This window comes from Rhinolophus sinicus, chromosome 18 (genome assembly GCF_057876585.1).
Source record: "Rhinolophus sinicus isolate RSI-liver-muscle chromosome 18, RSI-T2T, whole genome shotgun sequence".
Lineage (NCBI taxonomy): Eukaryota > Metazoa > Chordata > Mammalia > Chiroptera > Rhinolophidae > Rhinolophus > Rhinolophus sinicus.
In genome coordinates, this window is record NC_142518.1 from 5,045,813 (window position 1) to 5,068,704 (window position 22,892).

Consider the following 22,892-nt stretch of genomic DNA (forward strand, 5'->3'; position numbering starts at 1 on the left):
AGATTCCATTACGCTTGGGGAGTGTAGGGAATGGAAGTGCGTGTTCTGCAGGCAGAGAATGGTGTGAGCGCCTCGTTTTGGGAATGGGGTCGTCTGTGTGCCCCAGAGCAGGACCCTTGTAAGGAGCGAGGGAGTCTTTGTCCTACCTTCCCCTGCTCCCTCCTGCGTCCTCTTCAGAAAGGCCGCTCACATGCTCGTTTTCCTTTCGCCGGAAGGCTTTAGAAGTCCTGCCCTGGGATTTCTTCAGAATCTGTTCCTTTTACCCACTCGGCCACAGTCTCGTCAGGCCTTTGACACACGTACGATCCCTGAGTCCTTTGTACCTTTTGAGCATTTCAAAGTTCTGCAGTTTTCAGGCTCTTGCTTACACTTGTGCACATCCCGGCTATTTCCAATAGCCTTTCAAGGCCGGAGGGAGCATCCACAGGTGGAAGGGGCCCAGGAGCCCTGACGGGAGGGCCGGGCTGGAGCCCGCCATGTTCCAGGTATTTCTGAGCAGATCCCGTCAGACCTCTGCTCCCTAATGTTGGGGTCTCTGTCATCGGCACAGTCCCCAGAGTTGCTGGGGTTTCCACGGTGTTGGCCGGAGCGCCCCACATTCACCCTGGTCCTCAACGGGCTCGTCCCTCTCTCTGTCTCTCCCTTCACAGCAGTCGCTGCTCGAGAAGCAGCGGGTCCTCGTCCAACAGCATGAGGACGCCAAGGAGCTCAAGGAGAACCTGGACCGCCGGGAGCGCGTGGTGTTCGCCATCCTGGCCAGCTATCTGAGCGACGAGAGCCTGGCCGACTATGAGCACTTTGTGAAGATGAAGTCAGCCCTGATCATCGAGCAGCGGGAGCTGGAGGATAAGATACACCTGGGAGAAGAGCAGCTCAAGTGCTTGCTCGACAGCCTTCAGCCCGAGAGGGCCAAATAAGAGAGCCCTCCCTGCGGGGCACGGAGCCGGCCTTGCCACACCGTCCCCCAGGGCCACGACGATTTGTGTCCTCTGGTGAGACTCCTCCCATAGCGAAATGGCTGTCACAAAAGCAATAACTCTCGTGTTGGTTTGGGATGATTTATTTAATTGTTGAGTTTCCCTTTTGAATGCTGAGCAGAGTGGCTCACCTTGGCCATTTTCCTTTACAAGCAACTTACATGTGCCACTTGGCTCCGGTGGACGGCGAGTTTCTGCAGTATAGACTGTGGGCTCTGGTCCCGTAGTGCATCCAAGTGGTCGTTCGCTGTGGCCGGGCCCCCCTTCCTCCCGCCTTCAGATGCTGAACCAACCACTCGGGAAGCAACCGAGTGAGTCTTTAAGGGGCATGAGACGGGATACCCGGGCGCGCGTCATGTTATGTGATCCATCTGAGGCATGGGCTGCCATGTTTTCTCCGTGTCCGTCCAACGGTGTTGAGCGTTCACTGTCTCTATTTCATATAATGATGTTCTCTGACCCAGCAGAAACCACAATGATGATAATTTATTAACATTTCGGAAAGAGGAATAGTTTCCGAGTGGTTAAAAACCAACTGTGAAATGAATAACCTATGCGTTGGGCTCACTCATTCTAAAATCGCCACTTAACTTGGGTGCATGCTTTAAAACTCACGCACAAAGCACATAGCGTTAGTACGTCTCGCCTGACCGCACGGGTCAAATGTTTTCCTGCGACGTGAAATGACTTGGTTAAAAGTGTGTCCAGTAGTGATGTGCTTGCTAGATGTTTGTTTCTTGACACCAACAGCTTATTTCTGAAATTACTTTTTCCCCACATTTGTTTTGTGTGCATATGGTCATTAATGATAATTGGCTACTTTTCTCTTTTCGCCTCTTTAAATCTGTCACCACGCTGTGAGGGCCACGTTTCGTTTACTCTGGTTTTTCAGAGTCTCCGTGGACTGTACAGTGTTGCCACAGTTTACTCAGCCCTTTGTCTTGGTTGACATCACAAGGTTCTAAAGAGGGTCTATTCACTTAAAAAACAGAACGCTGTCATGCTGTCGATATCCAGTTGACAAGTCAAAGACTGGGAGAAAATGGTTGCAAATCACCTATGTGACAAAGGAATTGTGTCCAGAATATGTAAGTCTGAAAACAGGCAGCTCAATTAAAATGTGGGCAAAAGAGCTCACCAAAGAGGATGATATATGGGTGGCAAATAAGCCTACGTAAAAGACGATCAACTACCAGTGGCTTGATTGTATCTTACTCATTTTTACCTAAATCATTGTAGGCACATTTCTTCACAGATGCTCATCTGATTCAATGCGTGATTAATGGTGGGAGAACCCCTTGGATGAGTTCATGTCAAGGTAATATTTGGAGATTTGTTTGATGGAGGGATCAGTTTAATCTCCATAAAGGAAGTTTTCCAACAGGTGGGGAGACATCTCCGTCAGCAGTGACTCCTTCCTTACTAAACACACATGCACACAAATGTCGTAAAGACAGTTGTCCTGCTTCATGAGCCAGACTCCTGTGCCGCTGTCCTGTCATCCGCGTGCTCGGTAAAGGGGTCCAAACGGGCACGCCTCAGTGATGCAGGCAATAAACACTCTTTTTGGCAACCTACCCACGCCAAAAAGAGGAACGCCCTTTCAGACGTTTTCATTCCTATTAAACTGTATCTGACTTGAAAAACCTGCCAATGAAGTGCCCTCTTCCTTTCCACCTGGTGTAGTCACTTGCTGTGAAAATGGGTCACGTCGAAAAAGGTTAAGCTGGCTGTCCACGGACGTCTCTCTCTCTCCTCTGGGGAGACAACCACAGTGATTTTGGTGTGTTTGGTTTCTAATTTAGGCAAAGCTTTTATCTGTGATCCTTTCCCCTCTGCTACAGTATTGTGATCGTTTTGATGATATGTGTGTAAAACGTGCATAATAGAATTTGTGTGTCTGTATCCAGCCTTCTGATGTCTCTTGAGGACTTCCGTATACATAGCAATATAGACGCCATCACCTTTTGAGCAAAGCACCTGTGATCACAACAGTCCCACCCATTCCCCTGTTTGCCTCTTCAATGTCTGGTTAGCAGGGACCCAAAGATTCCAGTGAGTCATTGTACAGAACTTTGTATATAGTTATCTTATTGCATATAAAAACAATCTGGTGCTAATATTTCACCCTTGACATTCTTAGGTGGTGGTTGATTCCTCACCCTGTCATAGCTCAGCCGTGGAATGCTCTGTATAGTGAGTTTTCAGTCAGGGCCATTGCCTGCGGCTTGTATCCTGCAGTTCACCATGGGAAATGTGTACAGATTTCATGCTCTACACTTACCACTTACCGCTCAACAGATCATCCTGCTTCACTTTAACAAAATAAATAGTGTCTTTGAGTGATTGGAGCATGTGTTTGATTTGCCTACACTACATCTCTTTGTAAAGAATCAGAACGTCCTCATCATATGTCATAAGCCTTTGACAGTTGTGGGATTGATTGTATGTGTGTAACTATTTATGCCGGTCTAGGTAAGACCAATCACTTTGCAATCAGGAAAAGTCAGGGACACGGCTTGTATAGCTTAGCTGCTGCCATGGTAATGCTGCGTAACAAACAACTGTAACATCTCGGCAGTGTCCATGGAGAAGTATGTCTGTAGCTTGTGAACCTGTAGATGAGGGGCCTGTCCTCCATGAGCCTGTCATCTTCCTGCTGGGGCCAGCTGTCTGGCCTGGGCATGTCCATGGCAGGTGCACACGAGAACAAACCCAGTGACAAAGGTGTTTTTCACGTCTCTGGTCCCAGCACACCTGCTAAGCTGCCACTGCCTGAGCAAGTCCCCCCGCAGAACCCAAAGTCAAAGGGGGTGGGACGTACTCCACCTCCTTAGTGGACGGGACTGTAAAGGCCCATGGCAGAGTGTGCACACAGGCAGACGGGAAGAATTGGGGCCGTCAAAATATCCTGACCCAGAAGCCAAGTTCCTGGAGCAAAGCTACCTCTGTTACTTCCTAGTTGTATGGCCGTGAACACATGGTTTAGCCTCTCGAAGCCTGTTTTCTCCTTTGTAATTGGAGAAGAGCTGTTGTGAGATCAAGTGAGCTAATCCATGTTAACGTGCTTAGAGCCATACCTGGTTCAGAAAAGTGCTTTGTAAGTGTTTGCTCTTCCATTTTCATCACTCTAGCCTGGACCTGGAGAAAAGGCCTTTCCTGCCTCGGAAGCAGAATGTCAGAACCACCCAAGACACGGCGATAGCTTTTGGTTGGGATTAGACATACTTCCGTTATGGAGCAGGCCTGTGGGACCTGAAGGTTAGATGATTTAGAGGGAGGGGTTCTTTTTAATAAAAATGATTCAAGAGTGAATATTTAGAACAGGAAAACGTACACACACTACAGATTTAAAAAGCACACAAATACCACACATTTTTAGCGTTGGCTTCTTCCCGGCTACTTCAGCTTATCTCCTTTGAGTTCAGAAATGATCAGTTAATACAAGAGAGCAGTTCAAACGCAGCTGTAGGCTGCTGCTGTGATGACACGTTCTGTGTCCCTGGACACTTGTGTGTTCAGACTGATGGAGTGTGCGTCTGATGGTTTGGTGTGTGCTCTGGCGTGGGCCGTCGGACTTCTTTAGGACGAGCTGAGTTGGGTACAGGAGCTACACAGTCTAGGGCAGGGGTACACACCAGATACTCGCCCCACTGTCAGTCCTGTTTGCCTGACTGCCACGGGTCTGTACCTTGCAAGCACAGGCATTCTGAATGTTTTCTGCATTTCCCATTAAAAGAAGGAAAGCAGTGCACAATGTTTATTCTTGTATATGCTGCGTCCTGAGTCTCAGCGATCCACTAAACTCAAGCTGTGTTTCCACTCGGCTCCCTCTCTGCCAGATCCCAAAAATGCCTGTGGTACCACCTGAAACGGGAGAGTGAAGTAGAAAGGAAGGCGGAGAGAAAGGAGATGGTGGACTTAACCGAATGCCATGAAAAGACCTTTCTTTGGCAAATTCCACCAAAGCATAGGGTTGTGCGATCACATCACTGACTGGCTCCACCAGGACCTCGGGAGGACCAGCCGAGAGAGTCCCTGAAGGTTAAGCTTATGAGCTGCACGGTGAACCCGTTCCTGGTTTAAACCTGGTTGTAAAATGCAGCCAAATAGCGTCATCCATCCTAGCAGGGACCACGTCAGGGGGACTTCTCCTTTGCACAGTTGACAGTACCACGAATGATGGTGGATGCTCGATGACGGACACGACCTCCCATCAGACGTTTTTGCCAGAAACATCGCACAAACCCAAAGTGAGGGGAATTCTTTCAAAACAAAACTGACCAGTTTTGTTTTTTTTTTAGTGATTGTGGTTTTCGCAATTATTTTAACCTTTTAAACAATTTTTTTTTTTTAATTTTATTGGGGAATATTGGGGAACAGTGCGTTTCTCCAGGGCCCATCAGCTCCAAGTCGTTGTCCTTCAACCCAGTTGTGGAGGGAGCAGCTCAGCTCCAAGTCCAGTCGCCGTTTTCAATCTTTAGTTGCAGGGGGCTCAGCTCACCATCCCATGTGGGAATTGAACCAGCAACCTCAGGCCGCCCCAACTGACCAGTTCTTTTGAAAGGTGCTGCGGTGAGAAAGACACACAGAGGTGAGGTTCAAAATGAGCGGAAACAAAGGCAACCTGACAGAATGTGCCACAGGACCATGAGTGACTCCTGGGCCAGACGAAGGACAGTTGGTGAAGTTTGAATACGGTCTTGAGGCCATGGCATTGTGTCAACACGGACGTCTTGATTCTGTTCATTGTACCAGGGTTATGTAAGTTTCCGTTTGGGGAGTGTGGCCACAGGATGTGTCCAGATCTCTGCTCTGCAAATTTCTTTTAAGTCTGAAATTATTTCAGAACAAAAAGTTAAAATATTTTCCCCCCCACTTTTTGCCGCTTTCAAAGACCCTTTTCTCATGTCTCATCCTAACTCTAGTCCTTTCACCTGGAGGAGCTTCAAAGGAGCTTGAAAGTGGTGTATCAATAGCATAACGGACCCAGCATAACATGACTCACTGCCAAGTGTGGGTCGTCCTTGCATGTGTTTCTAACCCCAGCGCTTGTGAGCCTGTGTACAGCACGTCCTCGGATAGCGGCGTTTTGTTATAATGTTGATGAGAAACACAAAATCTCTTTCTGGCTGGGCCACTGTCTGTGGGGTTTGCAGGTCTCCCCAGGCCTACGTGGGTTTCCTCCGGGGACTCCGGTGTCTTCCCACGTCCCAGGGACGTGCATGTGAGGTGAACTGCCGTGTCTGCATTGTTCCAGTCTGAGTGAGTGTGGGTGGGTGGGAGTTGCCCTGAGATGGAAGGGCGTCCTGTCCAGTAGGGTCCTGCCGGGCACCCCGAGCTGCCAGGACAGGCTCCGGACACCTGTGCCCCGGAACTGGAATCCATTATCTGACTTGTTTTCATTCATCTTTCTCAAATGTGTGTAGAGCTCGCATTTATTTCAAAATTTCATATTAGAGGTGTTTTGGGTCTTTATTTAGAAGTTTGGTGATGTTTTTGTGACCAGAAATATGCCAAAGGAACTTAACTCTTGTTTGTATCAATTAGCCGATAGTAGAAGGTGGTTTTGTTTAAAGTCCATTTCCAAGAACCTGTGGACGATGTGAGGTGAGGACTTAACTGTATTTCTCTCCGAAGGATTCGTGGAGCATGGTAAGGTTCCAAAGAAGCCTGCGATAAAGAACGCTATTTAATTTTTCACTCAGTTTGCTGACTATGTTTGAGCTTGCATTGCCTCCACCCCATGTTTAAAATTTTAATACCAGTCAAAATGCCAATGCCAACATATGGTGACACACAGTTCTAAGGATGGCAGCTACTGGTGGCAACGTAGGAGTCTTGAGTGTTGAATATAAGGGGCTCCTGTCCCCTGGATGGAGGGGAGCACCCTATGTCTTTCTCCATATAACACCATATGCTTTAGATTTGATTTTGTATCAATTTTTATCCAAAATAAGCTTTGTGCATGATAGAAAATACGCAAACACACATACACATGCATATACGTGTGTTTATGTGTGTGTGTGTCCGTAGCTAACAATATATATTTAGCCACTATCTGTGTGCCAGGTACCTAGTTCGCATCTTGCCCTCTTTATGAAGAACCACCTATCAGTAGTGACAGCGTTAGATCGAAGGTCTCCAGGTACCACCCCACGCCCGCATCTATCACTCCCATCCCGTGGCCCCACCTTCCCTACTGGCAGCTCCACCCTCTGGCATGCCAGGTGCCCCTGGCACCATTGCCAGGATTGACTCCGGAGAAATGAAGTCTGTTAGGCCCTTAACATGTACTGCCCCATTTCGTCCCGACGCTTGTCACTTTCCTTCCTGTACAGGTAAGGACACGGAGGCTCTTCAGAGATACAGTGGCATGTAAGGTAATACATTCACCTGTCTCCTCTCCCCTCACTCCCTGCCTTCCTCCTCCCTCCCTCCATCTCTCCCTTTTCCTTTTTAAAAAAATATATTTTCTGTTTTTAACCTTTTTTTTAAAGTTTCGTGTGTACAAACCTGTGTAATAGTTACACATTCACACCCCTCACAAAGTGATAACCCCCCCTCCCAACCTCCTACCCCTCTGACATCGTATGTAGCTGTTACACTTCCATTGACTCTATTCCCTAAGAAACAGGATTATACTAATGATATTTTTGAAATCTCCTTTTTTAGCAACATTGGGAACTCTTTAATTATTCAACATAATGTTGCGTTTCTGTGTAATAGATTTTGTTATATAAAGTGGTTTACTGAATGTATTCTCTAAATGGGGTTTTTAGGATTTTTTTCTGTTTGTCCCAGTTATATTCTGTTATAAAGTCCATTCGGTGTGTTTCTCACAACTTTGAGCATACCTCCGTTCATTTTTTGGGGGAATCAATTCCTTGTCATCGAAACACTGTAAGTGAAGGTTTCAGTGGACCTCTGAGTCCTAAGTGCTGGCGAGCTGACATCGTGTGCCCTGTTTGGTAGTCTCATTTCTTACACAAGTCCCATTTGAAGCTGTCCCCAATCTTAGGCCAATTCCTCAGTCAGGAATTAGCTTACGTATTCCATACCATCTTACTCATGTGTGCCGTGCTCCAGTGAGCCTGTTTTCCAAGATTCAGTTAGTAAGAGATGATGTCCCACAAATTAAGGTATGTGTTGGGTGTCAGTGGTCTTTCACAACTAAATCTCACCCATGTGGGGGCCACTTCTGCTAACACTGGCATGGATATGTCGTCACTGCTTATTTTAAAATGTCATTCCCTCCAGGTGATGTGTTACATGCCATTTCTGGGGGACGAGAGACAGTGATCGGGAGACAAGTCTGAAGTTGGTGAGATCTTGAAAGAGGACCCTGATGGTCCATTACTGAACATAAAAACTGACAGACAAAGAGGGTACCTGAGGAAGAAAAGAAACCAAAGATAGTGCAGTGGTCAACCAAGAATGATGTTGTCATGGTAACCGAGAATGTTGGGGGTGGTAGGGGTGGTAACAGTGGAGGGTGGAGGAGAGGAGCTTTGAGGTGAGAGCCAGGGTCACAGTGTTGCTGAGGATCGTGTTTGCCTGAAGCGAGGAGCCAGCCAGCCGGACGTGGGGAGCTGCGTGTGCGTCAGCAGCGCTGGCGCCGGGAGCTGGCCGCCCTCCTCCCCACGCTCCCGTTCCCTTGGAGACCCATCACTGGTTAGTGAAGGCTCAGCCTTCTTTGTTGTGTATGTTTCATTGTGGTAAAATAGACAAAATTTAGTATAATTACCATTTTTTAAGTGTACAGTTCAGTGGTGTTGAGGACAGTCAACAGTGTTGTGTAACCACCACCACCACCATCATCTCCAGCACTTTCTCACCTTCCCAAATGGAAACTGTCCCCACTGAACAGTAACTCCCCATTCCCTTCTCCTGAGCCCCTGGCAAGCACGATTCTGCTTTCTTTCTCTGAGTTTGACTTCTCTAGGTACCTCATGTACGTGGAATCATACAATGTGTGTCACTCTGTAAACTGGCTTATCTCACTTAGCATAATGTCTTCATAGTTCATCCGTGTTGTAGCAGGTGTCAGAATCCCCTTCCTTTTTGAGGCTGAATGATACTCCATTGTGTGGAATGGGTGGATAGACATTTTGTCTGTCCCTTCATCCATGAGGGACACTTGGGTGGTGTTCACCTCTTGGCTATTGTGAGTAGTGCTGCTGTGAACATGGGGGTGCAGATATCTGCTTGAGTCCCTCCTTTCCCTTCTTTTGGGTGTAGATCCAAAAGTGGAATTGCTGAATCTTGGGGTAAGTACATGTTTAATTTTTTGATTCTATGTTGTGTTTTCGCAGTCCTTCTTTATTACTTTTTGACTCCTTGGCCACACAAGTGTGTTTCACTCACTCTCAGTGATGAATTGGCTGTGTCTTGCTGTTACATTTTGGTGCCCGTTCCTGGGTGTCTTCTGACATAGATTGTAGCAGCACTCTGTCAGTCTTACCTGTGAAGACTGAAGGAGGTAGAAGGCGCTGACCTGTCATTGAGTACAGCGCCCTTCCCATCAGGCCATCGGATCCTATTTAGAACCTAGCGAATTCTCTCTTCCTGCTGCAGCCTTTGCATGTAACCATTGTACTCTCATCATGCTCCTTTTCTTTTTTTTTTTTTTTTAGGTTATTGGTATTTCATTGCCCTATTTCAAGTCTGTTTTACGTCCTCCACAAAGCCCGCCTCTCCCAGGGCTGCTTGTCTACATGTGTCTTCGTGACCTCTTTCTCCTTTTTTCCTTTATATTCTCCAATTATCCGTCACGCTGTGTCCCTCAAATTCAGTCTCCTGGGCTCATGGGAAAAAATCTGACATTCCCCAGGGAGAGGTAGCCTTATGCCATCTGACCCAACCTTAGCAAATAGAGACTCTAACCTGAGCCAAGGACACAGGCTAAGTGTGACGGCTATGTTGCAAATGTTAAACGATGCTAGCACCTTCTAGAACACTCCATCGAAAGGTTTCCCATCTTAGGGAAAGTGTTTCAGACTTCACAGAGCTGTGTTTAATCCAAAGGATGGAAATCCGTGGGTTTTCAGGTTATGAGCCAGAATCCGGTTAGAATACTTGTGTTTTAAACTTCATAGGGCCAGAAAATAACCAAAAAACTACAATTAAGATCAACCTGAAAGTGCCCCTTCCAGATACACAGCCATGAAAACCCAAACAGACAAGTGGTAACACGTGTTGCAAGGATGGATGTGTTGCTGGGGGGATTGTCAGATGGTGCCACCACTTTGGAAAACATTGGTGGGTCCTCAAAATGTTAAACGTAGAGCTACCTTGTGACCCAGCAATTATACTCCTAGGTACATACGTACCGTGTTTCCCCCAAAATAAAACCTAGCTGGGCAATCAGCTGTAATGTGTCTTTTGGAGCAAAAATTAATATAAGACCAGGTCAACTGTCCATGAACTGCTAAGTGGATAAACAAGCTGGTATATCTATGTAGTGGGATAGTATTGAGCCATGAAGAAGAATGCAGTACTCATACATCTATGGATGAATCCCTCCCCACACCCCAAATATGCTCAGTTAAGAGTCAGACACCAGGGTCACAGACGGTATGCTTTCATTTGTATGAAACATTCGCAATGGGCAAGTCGATAAAGACAACAGATTGGTGGTTGCCAAGAACTGGGTGTAGGAGCGAATGGGGAGTGACTGCTAATGGGCACAGCATTTCTTTTTAGGGATGAAAACATTCTGGAATCAGATAGTGGTCACGGTTGCATAACCCTGTGAATATACAGAAATCCACTGAACTGTACACTTTAAAACGGTGAATTTCACGGCGTGTGAATTATATCTTGATAAAGCTGTTTAAAACAAAGAAAAGACACACAGCAATGGCAAAAGTGTGCCCCAAAAGTAATGAGATGGGCTCCTATGAGCCACTCCCAGAAAACAGCTTTTCTTTATGATTCTCTTAGGTGGTCCTTCCTTTTAGCAAACAGTCGATAACTCATAAAATGGCTGTACTTTCCACTCAGGTCCATGTCACAATGGCCTCAATATTCCAAAATTTTCTTAAGAGGTTTTAAAATCCTAGATGAGTGCGTATGTACTTTACAGATGGTACATAAGTGACCCATAAGACTTGGATGAGGTGACATGTAGGCTATCACAACAGCATCCTTCAAAGTCTCATTGGCCTTGCAGATGGTGGGTTGGAGGTGGCCTATTAGGAGAGAAGAGGCCATTGGCCCATGTGTGAAGGCAATAGGAAGCTTCTGGGGCAAGTAACCCCAGAGCGAGGGGTAAGAAGCGATCTCTGGAGCCAAAAACAAGTGTGAGCATCTCCCCACCTCTACCCGTTAGGTCTTGGAGCTTTGTAACTTATGTGAGAGCGAGAATGGCGTCCTGTTCCTTCTGAGGACCCGTGACATGAGGTAGAGAGACTCTGGGAGGCTATATTAGGAAGTTCTGATGCAGCAGGTCATCTAGCACTGGGCTGGACGTACAGTTCCCAACATTTTTTTACGTTGGACATCGTAATTTATGCCACCACTTTCTCTGCAGCCCCTGTGGTCTTCCACTCCTGTTCCAGCTCGCATTCTGGGGGTACCTCGCCACCACTGCTCCCTCACAACCTGCCTTCACCGCTTCCCCACTCTCCCTCCCTCAGAAAACCCCCTAACCCGGCAGACACGCATACGGCAAGTTCTTATTCCATTGGGTTTCTCAGTGAGAGGACCTGGGCGAGAAGGCAAAACTGTTTTGAGCAATCCGCTGGTTTGAGTTCAGGTCAAAGTGGCTTCTCTAAGATGGTTGTGCTTAGTGTTAGAGACAGTTGTGCTCCCAGCCCTGGCCCACCCCTGGGAGTTCCGTGGCAGCCCATGACTTGAACTCAGTAATTAATTTTTATGCCCTTTAAAGCATTGTTCTAGTGAATGGACCACACAAAAGATGAGTGGGTTTGAAGGGTCCCAAGTCCCTTGGCAGCAGAGTGAGTTAATTTCGGAGCCGGTGCCAGCGGAGGTGGCATGCCAGCTCTTTCACACACTTGAATGTCCCCTTTGAACAACACATTAAAGTACCTTGCCCATCTGAATCCTTCCTTCCAGCCCGGATGCTCCGGGAGCCACCTCGGCCCCAGGCTTTTGCATTGCAATAGGCCGCACGGCTGAGGCCTCCTCCCAGGCGAAGCGCTGTCTCCAGCCACTCGAGCACGGACCGCCCCCAGCGTTGGTCTCCCAGGGGAATGAAGTGGACCGCTGGCTCATCACGACCTGCTGGACACCTATGCCGCCCGTGCAGCCCCGGGGCCGTCCTCCGCCCGCGCCCTCGTCGCCCTCCTCTGTGGACGAGAGCTTCTTTTTTAGCACACCCGCTCAGGGTACCGGACTCGGTCCGCCCGCCTCCAGCCCAGCCAGCCCCCTGGAGCACCTTGTTCAGCACCCAAGCGTGTCGCCTGGACTCTCTTTCCTGCACCCCCGACGGCTACGTTAGCAATAGGGAGCTGGCGCCGGTCCTCAGCGAACCCCAGGCGCCGCAGCACACCGCCGCCCCTCTGCGCGCCAGGGCTGCACTGTTGCAGAAGGCAGGCCGGCCCGGCTCGAGCGCCACGCGCTGAGCATGACGCGCGGGTGCAAGTGCAGAACCGCGCCAGCGAGAGCCGCGCGCTGCCCCGAGCACCTTCCCCTTCCAGCCGCGCGCTGGCCCGAGCGCCTTCCCTTTCCAGCCGCGCGCTGGCCCGAGCGCCTTCCCCTTCCAGCCCCGCGCTGGCCCGAGCGCCTTCCCCTTCCAGCCGCGCGCTGCCACGAGCATCTTCCCTTTCCAGCCCCGCGCTGGCCCGAGCACCTTCACCTTCCAAAGCCCAGCGCCTTCACCTTCCAGCCGCGCGCTGGCCGGAGCGCCTTCCCCTTCCAGCCGCGCGCTGGCCCGAGCGCCTTCCCCTTCCAGCCCCGCGCTGCCCCGAGCGCCTTCACCTTCCAGCCGCGCGCTGGCCCGAGCACCTTCACCTTCCAGCCCCGCGCTGCCCCGAGCGCCTTCCCCTTCCAGCCGCGCGCTGGCCCGAGCGCCTTCCCCTTCCAGCCCCGCGCTGCCCCGAGCGCCTTCACCTTCCAGCCGCGCGCTGGCCCGAGCACCTTCACCTTCCAGCCCCGCGCTGCCCCGAGCGCCTTCACCTTCCAGCCCCGCGCTGGCCCGAGCACCTTCACCTTCCAGCCGCGCGCTGGCCCGAGCACCTTCACCTTCCAGCCCCGCGCTGCCCCGAGCGCCTTCACCTTCCAGCCCCGCGCTGGCCCGAGCACCTTCCCCTTCCAGACGCGCGCTGCCCCGAGCGCCTTCCCCTTCCAACCGCGCGCTGCCCCGAGCGCCTTCCCCTTCCAGCCGCGCGCTGCCCCGAGCACCTTCCCCTTCCAGCCGCGCGCTGCCCCGAGCACCTTCCCCTTCCAGCCGCGCGCTGCCCCGAGCACCTTCCGTTTCCAGCCGCGCGCTGCCCCGAGCGCCTTCCCCTTCCAGCCGCGCGCTGCCCCGAGCACCTTCCCCTTCCAGCCGCGCGCTGCCCCGAGCACCTTCCCCTTCCAGCCGCGCGCTCGCCCGAGCACCTTCCCCTTCCATCCGCGCGCTGGCCCGAGGACCTTCCCCTTCCAGCCGCGCGCTGCCACGAGCGCCTTCCCCTTCCAGCCGCGCGCTGGCCCGAGGACCTTCCCCTTCCAGCCGCGCGCTGCCCCGAGCACCTTCCCCTTCCAGCCGCGCGCTGCCACGAGCGCCTTCCCCTTCCAGCCGCGCGCTGCCCCGAGCGCCTTCCCCTTCCAGCCGCGCGCTGCCCCGAGCACCTTCCCCTTCCAGCCGCGCGCTCGCCCGAGCACCTTCCCCTTCCATCCGCGCGCTGCCCCGAGCACCTTCCCCTTCCAGCCGCGCGCTGCCCCGAGCGCCTTCCCCTTCCAGCCGCGCGCTGCCCCGAGCACCTTCCCCTTCCAGCCGCGCGCTGCCCCGAGCACCTTCCCCTTCCAGCCGCGCGCTGCCCCGAGCGCCTTCACCTTCCAGCCGCGCGCTGCCCCGAGCACCTTCCCCTTCCAGCCGCGCGGTGGCCGGAGCTCCTGCGAACCTTCATCCTCCAGCCGCTCCAGGGCGCGTGCCGCTACTGGGCATCCGCCGGCCAAACCAGAAACCCCTCGCTGACCCCCAGCCTGTGTTGGAGCCGCTTCCGCACAGCCAGCCTGTTGGAGGCACGCTCGCAGCCTTTCAGGGGCTTGACACTGCGACCTCTCTCCTTCAGTGTGTCACGGCTGGTGAAAGCCCCGTTCCACCCACTGGAATTTCCCATCTCGGATCCTTTCATCCGCCTCCGAACCCCCTCCCGCCCGACACCCTCCCTCCTTGCGGGCCCCATGACCTGCACCTAATCCTCCATCTCCCCTACCGCACCCTCCATCCTTGCTTCTCTGGTCCCCGCCCCCATCCCTGCCCTGACATGCCCTTCACCCTTGGCCTCCAGGCTTCTATCAGACCCACCACGATTTCTGAGAGTCTCCTCTTCCAGCTGAGATCTGGGTCTCACCTCACCTTCAACTCCCACTTCGCAAGCCTCACCCTATCTCAAGTTTGGCAGTACACTGGCTCCTGCTCCTGTATTATTCATTCCCGGTAATTCTCTCCCAAACTGGTGGGGTGGGGGGAGGGGCCGAGGCCAAAAGTTTCTGTCTTCAGCCTGGTGCTTCCCTCTGCCCAGGAGCTGGGGTCCTCGTCGTCCCTTACGCCTGGAAAGGTAAAGCATATGGAAGAAGACTGTGAGGTGTGAGTTAGAGGAAGAGGTGGAGGGGGTCAGGGAAAGTGGCAGCCTACTGGGAATGGAGACGGGTAGGACAGATTGAGAAGCTGTAAGGTGCAGGGCATGGGAGCTGGGACTGGGCTTGCTCAGAGAGGCCCAGCCCAGCTCAAGCTGAAGCTGGAGTTGGCCCCCACTTCCCTTTTCTATAATCCCACCTCCCAAATGCCTTTCTGAAACCCACCCTCTTCAGGCCCCTGAGTTTGAAGGGCTTAGTCTGCACCTTGCTGGCCTGCCCACAGCATGTCCCTCCAGGAGTAGAGGCTGGGCAAGGCCCTGCCATCCTGGCCACCTGTTCACATGCCCAAGGTGCCAGAACTAGCTTCGGAGAGATGCAGGCCACAGGGCTTCCAGGCAGGGAAAGTGTGCGTCCCACGTGGGGGAATGATGCTGGCCGCAAAGGACAAGCTGTGAGGTGAAGCTATGTCAAGGCTGACAGCTCAGCCTTCACCTTGCCTCTGGCTTTGTATGTCACACCCCGCCCAGGATGCGTACTAGCCATCCTGGGTGGGGGGCCAGGAGCTTCCCTGTCCCGATGCCCACGGGTCCCTATCATACCCCCCTCCCAGGGACCCTCCTCATTTTCTCTCCCAGTGCTCTTTCCTTTCTAGGCTGCTGGGGGGAACAGGTGCCCTATGGTTGGTTCCCCTCCCTTCTCCAGGAAGTACCTGGAGGAAGGAACCTGAATCCCTGGGTGAGACAGAGGGGATGGGGGCAGCCAGCTTTCTCCTGCCCGTAGTGGGGCTGAATTTTAGGCTCAGATGCCAGCCACAGCCTGTTGGGATGCCCGAGGTTGCTTCCCTTTCCCTCTTCCCAAGTGTCATTTTTTAGCACGTGCTCTTTCTTCCTTGAAAGTTGTAAGACTGCTTGTTGCATACTAGCATAGGTCTTCCCCCTCACCCCGAGTCCAGGTTTCCGAGCCCACAGCCATGCTGAGGCTTGGAGAAAACGTGGGAATCCCATGAGGAGAAATCAGGGCCCTCCCCGACCCTGTTGCCGCCGGCCTCACGTGGGATGTGTGGGTAAGGGGAGAGGGCTAGCCCCATGGTTGCTGAGATGGGGACGGAGGAAGCCCTGTTGGGGTGTCCTGTCCAAGGGAGTAAGACAAGTCTACACTAAAAGCCGCTCCGAGTCCCCATGTCAGTCCACTAGGGCCCCAGTCTCCCCAAAGTGCTCCTTCAGTTACGACCTAGTCCCTTTGATTCTTCCAGCGACCCCTTGGTCCCTTCTCAGCCAGCTGAGGGTCTTTGGCACTTGCAAGGGCTGAAGTGCCCTCCAACCCTTCTTGCTTACTGCTTTGATGCCAGATGGGGCCGGGCTCAGTCTTGGGCATGACCCTCCTGGTGAGGGAAGAGTGAGTTACAGGGCATTTGACTGAAATTTCAAAAGGCCAGTCCACTCCCCCTGTTTCTGGAGCTCCTGTAGGTCTAGAGTGCTCCAATCTCATCACCTGGCTGGTTGCAAGGCTCGTAGGGTTTTGTACCTTCCTGTAGTATCTGTGACATTGGAGTGTGGCAATATTTTAACTGTGCCTAGATTTCTGAGGGCCGGCACCACTCAATCTCCTGAAGCATCAGAGCTTGTCACACTGTACTGACATTGCGTATGCTCCGTTCACTTTGAACACGCTTCAGGATTTTTTTTAAACCACAGAACTCGCCTACCTGAGGGAACCAGAATTCACAAAACTCTATGCAAACTTAGACAGGAAGGGGTTAGCGTGTCTGTCTTGACTGATGTTCTCAGATCCTGGAGAAGCCTGTTCCCGTTGGTGACTATTAATTAATGTCAAGACTACCAGCACTTTGCCAAAACTGAGTACGTCAGAGGGACCTGTTTCAAGAGTGAGTCCCAATGACATCAAAGGGCGACTGACAGTCCCTCCCCCAGTATGTCTGAGTGCTCTCTTCAAGGGGGGTGTCATTGTGCAGCCGTGGCCACTCTGACCCTTGCAGGGTATCACGTGTGAATGGAGGCTGTTTTGGAGCACGCCTGCTCCTGGGTCCCTGCCTGCAACCCTCGTCAGTTTGCTCTTACCCATCACGTCTCAGGTGCAAGGAGGACCCCAGCAGACCTCTGAGGTGCCACCTCAGATCCATGTGGCTTTATGTGAAGGGACCAAATGCACACACACTATGACCACTCATACCTTCCCACCTGCCCTGTCGTCTCATTCCAAATGGAACCAAGTTGGGTGTTTCGTGTTGAGACGGGCTCAAATGAGGAGACTCTGGTTGGCCGTGTTGTGACATATGGACAGACAGAAAGACACAGCCACCTCAATCTGGTCCTGTAGCATGATTCGTACATGTGTAACAGGATTCTCAGTGTTAGAGCATAATGGTGTTCCTCTGTGGGAAAAAAAATTTAAAGAAAAACTATAAAACTCTATTTAAAGCAAAAAACAAACAAACAAAAATCACTAGTAACAATCACCAGTAACCCCTGGAGTCAGATGCATCTTGTTTTGTTGTATCTTTCCAACATATGTCATGCTGGACAAAAAGAAGGTCATACCACATACTTACAGTTTTGTTATCTGCTGTTAAATCCACCTACCCTGGACGTTTTCCCATGTTACTGAGTACGGTACTAGTCTACTTTAATGTCCGCTAAGTTTATGGTGAATGAATTACCTTAATACCTACTAGATACTGCAGTGTCCTTATGTACCTTATGTACCAGAATTAATCAATCCTCCATTGCTTCACAACTTTAATGAAGTCTTTTTATTGCTTTCCTTATTTCCTTGCTCATGGCAGAACTACCCGAAAATATTGAACAGCCAGACATCATTTTTCAAAGTCGCAGCCTGAGCCTGAGGTTCACAGAACAGAAGGAAGCCAGGAGCGCCTACTGTGTGATTCCTATTGTAACAAACAGGCAAACTTGAACGCAGGTGACAAGCTAAGGACAGGTAAGGAAGCAGAGATATACAGAACATGTCATGGGAAATCCCTTGTTTGTACACTAGACTGCTAAAATTGGTCAATTGTACATACAGTTTGTATTCCCCAAATAGAGTAACTTAAATATTAAAACATACCTTTATGTGACCACCATAGCTGACCCTATAAGCAAAATGAATGGCAATATCCAATACAAGAATCGCAAAACCCACTAACCCTTAATGCTGCATATCACAGCATACAAACTCATCTCCCTATGACGTAGTCAAACTGTAGACAGCAATTTTTTAAGCTACTCTAGCATTTATACCCTACTTGGAAGTTTATATGAAACACAATTTAGTGCTAAAATATGGAAAGAAACCATATAATTCCCAAACCCAGAGGCATCCCAGTCTTGTGTAATAAGAACTATTATCCTCAGCGGCTACATCCACGGTTGCAAGCATCGTTGTACAGCATCGCAGGTCCCATATCCATGCATATGCCCACAGCAAGTGCAGATATCCACCTAGAAGCATCTGCAGCATACAGACCAATGAAAATTCCTGTTGCCCTTCCACGATATGCCAGCAGGGCTGACACAGCATGATAAAGCACAACCTGCTTAACAGTCATGCCAGCCTGCAGTAAAACAGCAAAACCACCTTTGCTTTTTGATTCACGAAGCAACTCATGACAAAAGGCAGCAACAGAAGTACTGAAGACATTTCATAGATTTTTAGTCAATTGCTAGGCCATCACCGAAATTTCACAGGCTGTCGCTCCTTATCACCATCCACACCAGTGTGGCGAGGCGGGCACCGTTCAGCTTCTCCTGAGAGCAGTGCCGATCGTGACCTTGGGGGTGGTAGTTTGGGGTGCTGGTGGTGGTGATGGAGAATAGGATGGTAGTCATGACGGTGGTGAAGGAGATTGTCTGATGGAAATGTGAATGGCATTTCTTCTTGCAGCCTCTGTGTGGGCATTCCTGACAGACTTCTTGTGGATGAGCAGGAGCTATTGGGACCTCCTCGTCTTCTGAAGCTGCTGGTTGTTGAGAAGCAAAGCGGGAGCGCCCTTGTGAGTCTGCTCGTCAATAACGTTCAGGTCAGTCGTCTGCGTCTCCTTTCTCCTCATTTCTTGAAAGTTGAGATTCATGCTTGGACAACTGTCTCTTCATCTCCACGTCATCATCATTTTCAGTTTTTTACTGGTTATTGCAATAAAAGCTACCTAAGGGCAGGGCCTGTACTTAACATGCCCAGCTCCTGGTAGGGCGTGACCTGGCAGTGGGTGAAGAATCCATGCCTCAGTAATATGAAATGTAGAAAAGGCACATTCATCTTTCTGAGTGTCCCCTGGGTCATCTCCAAGGTTTTATATACAAATGTTCATAGCAGCTTTATTCGTAAGAGCCCAAACTTAGAACCAATCCAAATGTCCAAAAACTGATGAATGAGAAAATAAACTGTGGCGCAGGCTTGCAATCGAACACTACTGTGTAGTTCAAAGGAGTAATCTGCTCACACGGCCACAACCTGGGAGCGCCTTAAAAACATTATGCGATGCGAAGTCCGAAGGCCCCAACGCAGAATAGCATACCGTGTATGATTCTAGTTAGATGTCTAATGTTGGCATATGGCTGCACCATATGAATATAGCAGAAGTTATTTAACCAAGCCCAATTGTGGGACTTGAAGTTGTTTCCCATTTTTTATGTCACAAAGAGGGCTGTGACGACCATCTTCGTGACTCACTATTTGTGGCCCATCTTAATTGTGTCTTTGGGCAAATGCCTCGAAGTGGAACTGCCTGTGTGAAGGTTGGTGCATTTTAAGGCTTTCACTAAATATTGCCAATCGGCCCTTGACGAAGTTTGCTTGGTCTGCACTCCCGCTGGCAGAGCGTGTGGGTCAAATGTCTCCGTTCTCCAATATAGCACCCCCGTGTCCAAAGCAGCACTCTTAGCCCCTGGGGGCTGTTCCAGGCCGGAGGGTCCCCCCTTAATAATGCCCTGTGTTCATTTGCAGTTCCCCTCTGTATGTGGTCACCATGAGCTCACGCACCAACAGCGGAAATTGCCAAGTAGCGGGTTTCGCCATCGCCACCGCAGGATGGATCCTGTCCATCACGTGCATGGGCCTCGTCGAGTGGCGAGTGTGGCACATGAACACCACCTCCCTCTTGGAGCCTAGTGTGATCTGTGTGGGAATGTGGAAAGTCTGCGTTTACCGCCATGTTACCTACTTTGAGAGGGCCACATTGTGTTACCCTTACACCTATGGCGATACCTTCCTCCCTGTTGATATTCGTGTGGGTCAACACCTCCTGCTGGCTGCCAGCATCCTGGGGTTGCTGGGGAAGGTCTTCATTGTCTTTGCACTCAGGAAACTCTCCATGGGAACTCTCGGGAGGAAGGTCATCTGCAATCCATTTGCTCTTTCAGGAATTCTGAATATGGCTGGCGGTCTCTGCATCTTGATTACCGTCATCTGGAATCACAAGTCCGTGATGAATGGAGAGGGTATATCCTTCCCGCCATCTTTGCATATACCCCTCCAACCAGATTGGCAGGAAATGGGCAATGCCATGCTGGTGGCATATCTGGCTGCCTTCCTGATGGTGTTAAGTGTGCTGTTTCTCCTCACTTTCAAATGCCCCGGGCCCAACCAAGTGCAGCCTGAGGTTTCGGAAATGTAAGATGCCTGGTGGCATTGGCTTTGCAAACCCCACATTACCAGGCGGTATCACTAGGATGCTCTATGACATGTTTCCAGGGAATGAAGACCATGGCCAAGGTGGTCTGGGGCAGAAAGAGGCCAACTATTTTCTTTTGTTACCTTCTCTGTCTGAATTTGTTCATCAATTTGTTGTTTAAATTAAGAAACTTGCATTTAAAAAAATCTTGCCCACCTACCAGTTGGTTTTAATGGACCTGGATTTTATTTATTGTTTAATCAATACAATAAACCTACTCTATGCATATAAGAGTTCCTGAGAGTCTCTCATTTCACTCTTAAACATCTGCTAAAAACAAATGACCTTATTTCCTGTGGTATGATAATAATTTCTGTCTATCATATAAAATTTTCCAAAATGGGCATAACTCAAGAGACTAGTATAAGAAATTCCCCCACATCCATTACTAAACCCCACAATTATCAAGATTCTGCCATATTAGCATTATCTCTCCTTTCTTCCTTCCTTTTTAATCTGTTTTTCTTTTTCTCCAGGATTTTAAAGCGTACCCCACACATCATATCCCTTCGTCCCTCAGCACTTCGATATTACTCTCTGAAAAAACAGATGTTTCCTTCCACAAACCATATTGTACATTTAAAAAATTAACAATTATTCCTTGTTATCATCAAATACTTGGAATTTTTAAATACCTCAAAAGTAAATCTACATTTGGATTATTTCCAAATGTCCATCACAAGAAGAATGGATGAATTTTGGTTCACTTACACAATGGAATATTAATATACATAGATAGATAAATGAAAAATGAAACATGGATAAATCACACAAAAATAATATTGAGAGCAAAAAACTGGACACAAAAATAATCTACTACTTTTTTATTTATATAAAGTTCAGAAGGCAAAAGGAATCTATGGCTTTAGAAACCAAAAAAAGAGATATTTTTGGGAGGAAGAGAAGGGATAGTGATGAAGCCTATCGGGGGATAGCTGGGGTACTGATAATGTTTAGTCGTGAACTGAATGCTGGTTACACTGGTATGTAAATCTAGTGGTAACTTATTGAACTGTATACTTGGGATTTTAAACTTTTCTATGTATATTACATACTTGAGTAGAAAGTTTTATTTAACCCAATAGCATATAAGCTACAATTAGAATATTTTAGAAATTCTGGACAATTTGCTAACTAGGTGAAATAGTTTTTTTCTTCACAGACACTACTTTTTAAAAGGATTTCATGCTCCATGTTTTTTGCTTAAAAGGAAATTCTTCACACTTTAATGCACTCAATATTTTTTCATAGCTTGTGGGACGAACATTGTATTCAATGCAATTGATTGACCTCATGGTATAAAAATGGAATCCAAAGAATGTAAAATAAATGTTTGTTTAAGAGAGAACTGTGAAATAAACAGGTTTTAGAATTTGCACTTTAATAAATAATTCTAAATTGCATGATAAAAAAGAAAAAATGAAATTTACAAGTGCTCACTCTGCCTCTGACGTCTTAATTTAAAGCACTCTTTCAAAATGCAATCATAATGTATATATTATTTGACGCCTTACTTTTTTCACTTGGCACATAAATTCCTGCAGATCACACCATATCAGTGTATGGAGACCTGTCTCATTTTTTTTGGCTGCATAGATTCCATTGTGCGGATGTACCCTACTTATTCAACCAGCTGGATGTGTATGCACGTAGGTATGTATTATAACTTTGTGCATACAACTTTTTGTGTTTTGCCAGTATCTGTAGGATAGATTTCTAGGACTCCTGGATCGAAAGGTCAACGTATCTGTCATTAAAAATATATATATTGCTAAATCTACTAGAGGGATGACCTGTCAAAATGCCACCTGGGCCTGTGGTCTCATCTGAGGGCTCAGTGGGGAAGGATCCACTTCATAGCGCACTTACATTGTTGGCAGGATTCCTTTCTTTGGCTCCTCACAAGCTGTTGGCGAGAGTCTTCAGTTCCTTGCCAGGTGGACCTGTCCATAGTGCTTCTCAGAACATGGCAGCTGGCTTCATCAGAACAAGTTGAGTGAGAGAGCAAGAGAGTGCTCGCCAGATGGCAGTCACAAGTGTTTTACACCTAATCACAGAACTCACATTCCATCACTTCTGCCATTTTCTCTTTATCAGAAGCAAATCACCAAGGCCAGCTCCCGCTCAAGGGGAGGAGACCGAGCGCGTGAGTATAGAGAGGTGGGACTCATCGGGGGCCATGTCACTAGATGCCTACCACAATTTCCTATTTCTAGCCCATTCTTCTTTTCATTTGTTGGTAGTCTTTATTTTTAGGAGGTCTTAAAATACCGTGTTTCCCCGAAAATAAGACCTGGCCGGACAATCAGCTCTAATGTATCTTTTGGAGCAAAAATTAATATAAGACTCGGTCTTATTTTACTATAATAGAAGACCGGATCTTTATAATATATAATATAATGTAATGTAATGTAATGTAGTATCGTATCGTATCGTATCGTATCGTATCGTATCGTATAATATAATATAATATAATATAA

The 22,892-nt window shown here is 49.1% G+C and overlaps 2 protein-coding genes and 1 pseudogene across 9 annotated transcripts in view; 2 read left to right on the plus strand and 1 right to left on the minus strand.

Moving 5' to 3' along the window:
- The window catches only part of SHROOM2 (shroom family member 2), a 118,709-nt gene extending 115,386 nt beyond the window's left edge, over nucleotides 1-3,323 (plus strand). For 7 of the 8 annotated variants that reach the window (XM_074324193.2, XM_074324191.2, XM_074324188.2 and 4 more), the window contains one exon: nucleotides 651-3,323. In XM_074324193.2, the coding sequence (XP_074180294.2) occupies nucleotides 651-917 (267 nt within the window). In that variant the 3' untranslated portion in view covers nucleotides 918-3,323. The remainder of the gene's footprint in view (nucleotides 1-650) is intronic. The other variant, XM_074324192.2, reaches the window with a different exon arrangement.
- Nucleotides 3,324-17,970: 14,647 nt separating this feature from the next.
- LOC148754548 (zinc transporter ZIP6 pseudogene) lies at nucleotides 17,971-19,399 on the minus strand (annotated as a pseudogene).
- On the plus strand, nucleotides 18,631-20,627 carry LOC148754549 (claudin-34-like). The gene is made up of 2 exons (XM_088794930.1): nucleotides 18,631-18,762; nucleotides 19,686-20,627. Exon 2 carries the CDS (start codon nucleotides 19,708-19,710, stop codon nucleotides 20,353-20,355), a length of 648 nt encoding a protein of 215 aa, XP_088651056.1. The 5' UTR covers nucleotides 18,631-18,762; nucleotides 19,686-19,707; the 3' UTR covers nucleotides 20,356-20,627.
- The last annotated feature ends 2,265 nt before the right edge of the window (nucleotides 20,628-22,892 follow it).